General features: G+C 34.2%; 1 protein-coding gene across 1 annotated transcript; it reads left to right on the top strand.

Moving 5' to 3' along the window:
- The first annotated feature begins 398 nt into the window (after positions 1-398).
- LOC127619497 (40S ribosomal protein S18) lies at positions 399-8,182 on the top strand. The gene is made up of 6 exons (XM_052092337.1): positions 399-467; positions 1,007-1,105; positions 1,181-1,267; positions 1,346-1,447; positions 7,177-7,268; positions 7,615-8,182. The coding sequence occupies exons 1-6, from the start codon at positions 465-467 to the stop codon at positions 7,688-7,690; spliced, it is 459 nt and encodes a 152-aa protein (XP_051948297.1). The 5' UTR covers positions 399-464; the 3' UTR covers positions 7,691-8,182.
- The last annotated feature ends 740 nt before the right edge of the window (positions 8,183-8,922 follow it).

The following is an 8,922-nucleotide window of genomic DNA, read 5'->3' on the forward strand; positions in this document are numbered from 1 at the left end:
AATTTGGCTGAGGACAGTCCATATTTCAGGATTTGTATTTTTTTTTAAATAAAAAAAACATCTGAGAACATAATGAATGACAAATTCCTTTATAGAACAACTCACAGAAATCAACCCTCTAGTCAGTTTTAGACATTTTTGAATGTCCCATTTAACATTTTTTCATGTTGCATACAAGGTAGATTTTTTTAATGATATATATATATATATATATATATATATATATATATATATATATATATATATATATATGTATATATATATATATATATATATATATATATATATATATATATATATATTAATTTAATGTTTTCGTTAACACCTTGAAGAAAAATATTTGTAAATATCCAGCCGGACATTTAAATTGTGACGGAACCTCTTCCTGCCAAATTCACGCACCGGGTTGTAAAATTCTCGCGAGATCGTGATCACTTCCTCTTTACGCGGAACCAGCGTCCAAGATGGTGAGGACGAAATTAAAAAACAATAATACTTGCTGAAATCTGCTTACATCGTCTTGGGTTTGCACAATTATTAGTACTAGTTTAACGTCATATACATTTAAATCACATATATAATATATAGATTGCTATTTTTGTTTTACAGGATAGATTATGATGTTTAACTGTCCTAGTCACGAGAGACTGAAGAGCCTGTGCAGTAACAAAAAGTGTCCCATGGTTTTAGCTTGTGTTTTGGAAATGTACCTTGACATTTAATAAATTAACTTGGAGTACTGGGTCAATACCACGAATATATCAATCTATACCATGGTAGTAATCAGTACTATGGTGTTATCGTCACTGTACCATGGTTTGCCCTCAGTACTTGGATTAAAGAAAGTGCAGGAGTTTATTATAATTGTTCTAACATTACATTATAGGTTGATTTGGCACTATTTTGATGGGAGTTATCGCAAGTATAGTTAGCTTTTTAACTTGCTCCAGTCAGTTAGTTGCAGGTCAGCATCGATCAGCTAAACTACAGGTCTTTATTTTCTCAGTCGCTCGTCATACCAGAGAAGTTCCAGCACATTCTTCGTGTTCTCAACACGAACATCGACGGACGGCGTAAAATCGCCTTTGCCATCACCGCCATCAAGGTGAGTCTCATTAGATATCACTCAAACTGATGACTAGTCTGTTTTGATGACTCATCCGTCGCTCTACATCTTCAGGGTGTGGGGAGGCGATACGCTCACGTCGTGCTGAGGAAAGCTGATATTGACCTGACCAAAAGGGCTGGAGAGCTGACTGAAGATGAGGTGTGTCTCTAATAAGAACAGTCCATGTACATGGCTGAAGTCACGTGTTTATAGACGATGTTATTGATTGTTGAACAGGTCGAGCGGGTGGTGACCATCATGCAGAACCCCCGCCAGTACAAAATCCCAGATTGGTTCCTCAACAGACAGAAGGATATCAAAGACGGCAAATACAGTCAGGTATATCAAATGTAACATTTTCCAGATGTCACAGTCTTGATGTCTTGTTTTGGTAAATATTTTATGGATGGTTTTATTTAATTTGAGCTGTAATAGGAGACTGTTAAAAAGGTTACATACATAATTCATCAGCTTTCAGGAGATGTGTGATGCTTTTATTGTTAGTGGTTTGAAAATCCCTGGCCCTAAATATTTGAAAACCATATCTAGAGATCAGAATATGATCTAGACTGGGTGGTGGACTCCTGAGTGGGTTATTATACAGCCTCATAACATAATTTGTGTGTGAAGGAACGGTTAACACAAAAATGATATTTGTTATTTACTCACCCTTGTGTTGTCCCAAGCCCAGATATCTATCTCCTCTGAAACACTAAAGCATATGATTTAAAAGTTGCCATTGCTGATTTACGTTCAAAGGCAGTTGGTTTAAAGCTTAAAGGAAAAGTTCACCCACAAATGTCAATTATCATCATGTACTCACCTTAAGTCCTCTTATATTACTTATAATTTAATTTATATTACTTTCTTCTGCTAAACACAAAGTTATTTGAGATTTGTTGTGAATATATCCATACAATGCAAGTCAATGGGGTCCAAAACTTTCAAGCTCCAAAAAGGACATAAAGGTAAACTATATGATTTATATGTGTTCTAAAGTGTTTACATGCATCAAGCACAAGCCTGTAATCAAACCTCAAATCATAAATTTGTCTAGGAGACCACCGATCAGGGATGCCAGCAAGGTTTTCCAGCCCAAAACCTCGTCAAAAACCGCGAGAATGCACAAAAAACCGCCCAAATTTGTATTGGCTTGTTTCTCGCTATGGTTTCTCATTTAAACACATGATAATCATTAACGAGTTTTAAAATTACCCATCGGTCCGTGTAATTTTGCGTCCATTCGTTTTTCCTTTTTTTACCTGTAATCAAAAATTTACGGTTGTTGTATTTTTAAAACGCAAAGTTGAACACCAAAATTTGAATTTGAACTGCAAATGCTGCAGTTAAAATATATATATATATATATATATATATATATATATATATATATATATATATATTAGTATAATAAATAAAATAAATGTATAATAAATATTTATTTTTATATAATAAATAAAAAATAAATCTTGACGTATTGTTTATGACTTCTTGCCCCTTTATTAAACATTTAAAATATTCACAAATTAATATGGAAAATGTCGATTTTACTGGTATTCTAAGGCCAAACCAGGAAATTATATTTTTCCCGCAGTGCTGAATGAGAAGAGCCATGTCTCTGGAACAATACAGAGATGTGATTTGGGCTGTGGGTGATTTTTAGGCTAATAATAATAATGACAATTATTAATGGCGTTTATAAATGAGTTCACTTAAGACAGTAATATGTGTATCATAAAATAAGTTATTTTTATATAACTTAACATTTTACAGTTTTTGAAATGTTTTTGTTTTAGGCTTTCTTCTTTATATGTGAAGTTAAATATCTAAGCATTGTAGGCCTATATAAGGAAAATAAGTTTGTGAATATCGTTTCACTATCGTGTCATGTGAGTATGCCATAAGGGAAATTATGAATTATAATTTTTGTGTGAACTTCCTTTAAAGCATCCAAAATTGTTACAAGAGTAGTCCATATGAATTTTGTGTCATACTCCAAATCTTTTCAAGGTATACAATCACTTTTATGTCCTTACTCTCAAATCACTGATCGACTGTGAGCCCAAATCAAATATAACAACTAGGGATACTCCGATACTTATCAGCCGATGTTCACTTCCTATGACTCGGTGATCGGTAATTTGGCCGATCACACAAACCGATCGCTCATGTCGCAAAAGATGCGCGGCTCCCTTAAGTCAGCAGCAGCACTGTCTTGGGATTACAGAGTACTGGCATAGTGTTGTAAGACAACAAACTTGATTCAGCAGTTAAGAACGATGCAGTGGGAGAGGTATGGCGAATATAAGAGTTTGTGTACTGTTAATGTGGCGTTTCGCATATGACAAGGCAAAGGGAAAACCGTGTGATCTGTGAAACTGCTTATTATTGTTCATGGCAGCAGCTTCTATGTGGTGTAATTCAAACATCTTTATTAAATATCTCCCGATTAAACCGCATTACCAATAGTAGCTCTTTCTCTGCATTCATCTCTTGACCTCATAAGAGAGCACGTGTTCCTTATTAAAGTTCAAGCAGCAACAAGTGAGAAATTAACTATTAATACAATAATTTAACTAAATGAATGGAATTTAGGGAAGGAAGGAATTTATAAATATAATAATTAATAACATTTTAAGATACCATAAAATAATGTATTAAATATAATGATAAATTTAATAGAAATAAAATATGGTATAATAATTATATGAATGATTGAAAATGTTTATTTCAAACATGTAAAAATAATACAATAATAAAATTAATAAATAATAATACAAGAAACAAAACAATATTAACTTGTCCGAAAAGGAGTTTGAAGAAGCACAAGCTTATTCAATCCTACCCCTTCCCCACCTCTAGTTAATAATCATCAAATTGGCTTCATAATTATAATCTTAATCCTATCTTAGTATATTATTTACAATTACTACATATATTTGTTTATTCCCACACACCAAAAAAATAAATAAATAAAAAATACTAAGAAAACATACATATTTTCCTATGTAAATATCCACCATAAAGAATAATGTAAAAATAAATAATTAATCTGTCTGACTCCTTAGTCAAAACCCTTCTTCCTCCCTGTACCTTGTAAAAACCATGCTTTTTAAACTGGGTCATGCTTGGACATTGCTTGATCACTTTTGTAATTTCCTCTATTGAATCAATTAGTGCCGATGTTGTTGAGCTGTTTGATTTGAATCTATATTGACTATCAGTAAGTTATGTTTGTCTAATCTGTCAGTGAACAATTTTTTCCAAAAATTTGGCAAATTGTGGAAGTAGAGAAACAGGCCTGTAATTTGTGAAGTTGTGTCTATCCCCAGTTTTATACAGCGGCAATATGATCTGAAATAATATTTAAGCAAAAAAAAAAAAATGTCACATTTTGTCTTCAGTTTGACACTTAAGCTTCATTTCAATCTAGTCTTGATATAGGGAATATTTTGTTAGCTTAAACCTTAAGAAATAAAAGTCTTATTTAAAAAAAAAAAAAAAAAAAAGCTTTTTAATATGCCTTTTTTTAGTTATAATTTTTTTTTTTTGTCAGGAAAAACGAAGTGATATTACTAGGAGGAAAATTAAATTAATAGTGACTGTGCATAAAGCTTACATGTAGCCAGTTATGACGTAGCTCCCTATAAAAGGTGAAATTATCGTTAATGGCCGATCAGGAGAAACGTGTCAGTTTGATCTGAAAAATGTATCTTATTTTAGCTGCGATCACTGTTTCTGCCACTCACTGTAAATTAAGCATAACCGTCTGCGCTATTAATATCAATCTGAAATTATCAGCCAGGTAAAGTTGCAAGTTGTTGTTTTTTCATTATAGGCAGTGTCTACGGACATCAGACAATCACAAGCTCTTTCTAAATGTATTTTCACCTCAACTGACCCTTCACGCTCTTAAGAATTTTGCCACTGATCAACTTTTCTCTGTTGAAGAGTATCGGTTGACATTGTAGTGCTCCAGACTGCGACTAAAAAGGTTGCAATTGTGACAAAATAATTGATTGCAACAATTTAAAATCTAGTCGCCACTGGCGACAGTCGGGTTGTGTGCGTTCGTATGCGGTTTCATCAGACATCATCTTGTGAGTTATTTAATATATTTTTAGAACGCTACTAGTATGTCTTAGGTCTCTTTTCACCCATTCTGTTTCTGAAGAGCTCTGCACCACACGCAACAACAAACCCAGCGTGAGAGAGTCTAGAACAAATGACTCTTTTGAACCAGATCTTTTTCATGAATCACACAAAAAGAACTGAGGGTTTCATCTCAGGAGCTCAGGTTAGCAGTTTGAATCAGATTCAAGTTCTCAGCCATCAGTGATCTCACAACTGGATGCACAGACATTTCAAAATAAGAGTCCCATGTGTATTTCAGGCTTCTTTATAATTAAAAGTCCCATATTGTGTATCACTTTTTTCTTCTTCTGGTAATTATTGATTGGGATTGGAGTATCACAATAAACTGCATCTGGGATTTAATAAAATTTGCATTCTGGCATTCTTGATGTCCTCTCTGCTTTATATCTTGTTTCTGAATAGCAATCTAAATCGAGGAAATCTGTGATTTGGCTCAACGTTTCAGTTTAGTCATTTATTTTGTCAGGAGCTCTGCATTGTGCGCAGCTCTTATCTATAGTGTGTTACACACATGAGGTTAATGATATATTTCAGCGGTCTTGGAGTTATTCTGTGCTCGATACACACAAAGGATTCCATCTCGTTCACAACTGTGTTCTGAGTTCAGTTCGTTTTGTGTGTGTCACTAATGCGTGCTGACCATGTTATATTTATAGTGCTCCAGATTTACTTCAGTTGCACGTTTGTGTAATTCCAAAAGGCTGTGGCTCAGGTGGTTCGATTCCAGGCCCACGTGACCCCACATTCTGAAGTGTCCTTGGGCAAGACACTGAACCCCAAGTTGCTCCCAATGGCAGGATAGAGCCTTGCATGGCAGCTCTTTCATCATTGGTGTATGAATGTGAGTGTGTGTGAATGGGTGATTGGGACACAGTGTAAAGTGCTTGGAGGTAACCTCTAAGGTTTAAAATAGCACTATATAAGTGCAGACCATTTACCATTTAAAGTAATCCCATGGCACCGTAGTTTTATGGAGCGAGGAAATGACAGCATTTAACCATGTATAAATCGTTTCGGAAGCACAAAGAAAAAAAAAACTTCCAGAAATAAAGGCTTGACTGTAATATCAATGTCGTGTGCCAAACTATTACAGTATGATTGCAGTTAATTACTTTTTATTATAAAAAAAAATTGATATATAAGCATTGGTCTAAATTGTGCAACCCTGTAAAGTTCTAAATAAATTATGAATATTGAGCAAAATATTTATGATTATCATTTTCGCCATTATTGTCCGTCTATAACCTTAAACCTTGTGTTCTTGTGGCATGAGGTCAGGTCACAAGACCAATGAGGTTTGATGTAATTATGTCGCTATATTTGGGCTCTTGAGTGAATAAAGACTTAAGTTATGGTCTGTTCATTATACAAAGGGATTGTATGTCTTTTGAGAAGTTGAAATATGACAAGTCACATGACACTTTGGCCACTATCAACTGCTATTCAATGGAAATCAATCACAGTATTGTTTAAAATGTCAGTTTTCAGTAACAAAGGAACTTATGAGTTTAGAGCAACAAGAGGATGTTAATATTGAAAATGTTCGTTTTTTTGTGAACTGTTCCTTTTAAATGTTTAAAAATTAGGTCCTTTTCCTGGTTAATTTTTAAATCAGGGAACTTATTTGTCAAAGAACAAGTGAACATTTCTTTGATACTTTCATCAGCGAGAGGACATTGAAGTTTAATTTGTCCTCCAAAGAAGCCATATACATGTAAAATTACTACCAATTCATCTCTCCAGATAAACAAACTCGTGTTAGTCTGTGAGAGTTACGTCAGTTGTATGTGTGGGATGATAAGTATAGGTCTGTACGTTGAGGTGCATTGTAACATCCTTTCAAAATCAGAGAATGGAAAAGTTGAATTTTGTGACTGTCCTCTTGTACATGGTGTGTGTATGGTTTTGTCAAGGTTCTTGCTAACGGTCTGGACAACAAACTGAGAGAAGACCTGGAGAGACTGAAGAAGATAAGGGCCCACCGTGGTCTCCGTCACTTCTGGGGGTGAGTTTCATTGAGACAATTTTGACACTTGGTTTCATGGAACTGAATGGTCCACTGAAACTAAGAATTGAGCAACTTATTGTGCAAGAATTCAGGGATGCTGTTTTGCTTTTTATAGGCTTAAAAAGCTGACAAGAAATATTAAGTAGTGTAGTTATTATGCTAAAGTATACTGTAATTAGACATATGATATTAAAATGCTATTTTTTCACAATAGCAGAGAGTGGCTGTAATGTCACTGCTGAATCATTGTGTTCAGTCTTTGACTGTTTGAAAATCCAAAATGAAATTGCCACATGTGGCTGTATTTTTGTACTCACCGTTTGTCTCTTTCTTTCTCCTCTAGTCTGCGTGTGCGTGGTCAGCACACTAAGACCACCGGTCGTCGTGGTCGTACCGTAGGTGTGTCCAAGAAGAAGTAAACTTGCAATAACAGTTTACACACTTAGTTCCTGTGTCTCGCTGAATGTATAGGTATTATTATTGTTGAATAAATGGAAAAACTGAAATAAAAAAACAGAATCAGTTTGGTACAAAGCAGTGAAAACCCAGCTAAAGACATTTTTTTTGTGATTCACTGTTTTCTACATAACTTCCTACATAATCTAAAGAACATTGTGTGAAAATATAACCTTGATATCTTTAATATTGACTAAGGCTATTTAAAAAATTTGCTAAATTTCGGGCTCAGAGAATCATGTTTTTGAGAAATTTCAATGTAAAAACAAGCTTACTTTTAAAACTGCAACACATTTGATGTGTAATTATGTGCCATATACCACATTCAAGCTGAGATTCTCCCATTTTCAGTGATGTATGACACATTTATGGGGAAATTCTTCAAGTTTTGTAAAACATGCCTATTTATTATGATGCACATGTCCAAAAAGCAAAATAAAAATAATTGAAAAGAATGGGGGCACCACAAGAGCTTGATTGTAGCAACTATTACCAAGTCAATTCATTGGAATTGACTTTCCAATGGTAGAAAAGTTCCTGAACCTAATGATACAAGAATCAGCAGGTGTTTTTGCCCCGAAATAAACCCAGAGACTAATGAATCAATCAGTGTTTAGGAAGCCCACATCCGGTATTTTTTTGCTCAAATTATAAAACCTTGTGTCAATAAAATCATTAATTTCAGTATTTATCATGTTATAGATGAAAATGAGTATTGTATCTGAAATCCCTTGGTATAATATATAATTTACAGCAATAAACACACATTACCTATTTTCCACATTTTTATGACTACTTTAACACTCTTAGATTATGCAACTTTAGCCGGGGTTTCACACTGGTCACATATTATACAATTTGAAACCTTATCTCTCGCATTAACATGGAAATTTGATTTGTGATAACATTAGTTGATCCTGAGAAATGTAACCGTGTGATGCATGTTTAAAATGTTTAAGTGTACAGTGAATCTCTAAACACCCATGGATCTGCCAGAGCGCAACTGATGCCACTGGCAAGACGGTCAGTCCAACTGAACTGATCCACCTATCGCAACATTAATTTTAGACGCAATTGAATATTTGCTTAACAATCGTATTTTCCGTTTCAGTAAGGGGCGGGATATTTCCAGCCTGATGCAATTTCAAATTAAAAATGTATTTTCTAACTAGAATATTTACATCCTTGAAGGCCA

The sequence above is a fragment of the Xyrauchen texanus genome, chromosome 26 (genome assembly GCF_025860055.1).
Source record: "Xyrauchen texanus isolate HMW12.3.18 chromosome 26, RBS_HiC_50CHRs, whole genome shotgun sequence".
In the NCBI taxonomy this organism is placed as follows: Eukaryota; Metazoa; Chordata; class Actinopteri; order Cypriniformes; family Catostomidae; genus Xyrauchen; species Xyrauchen texanus.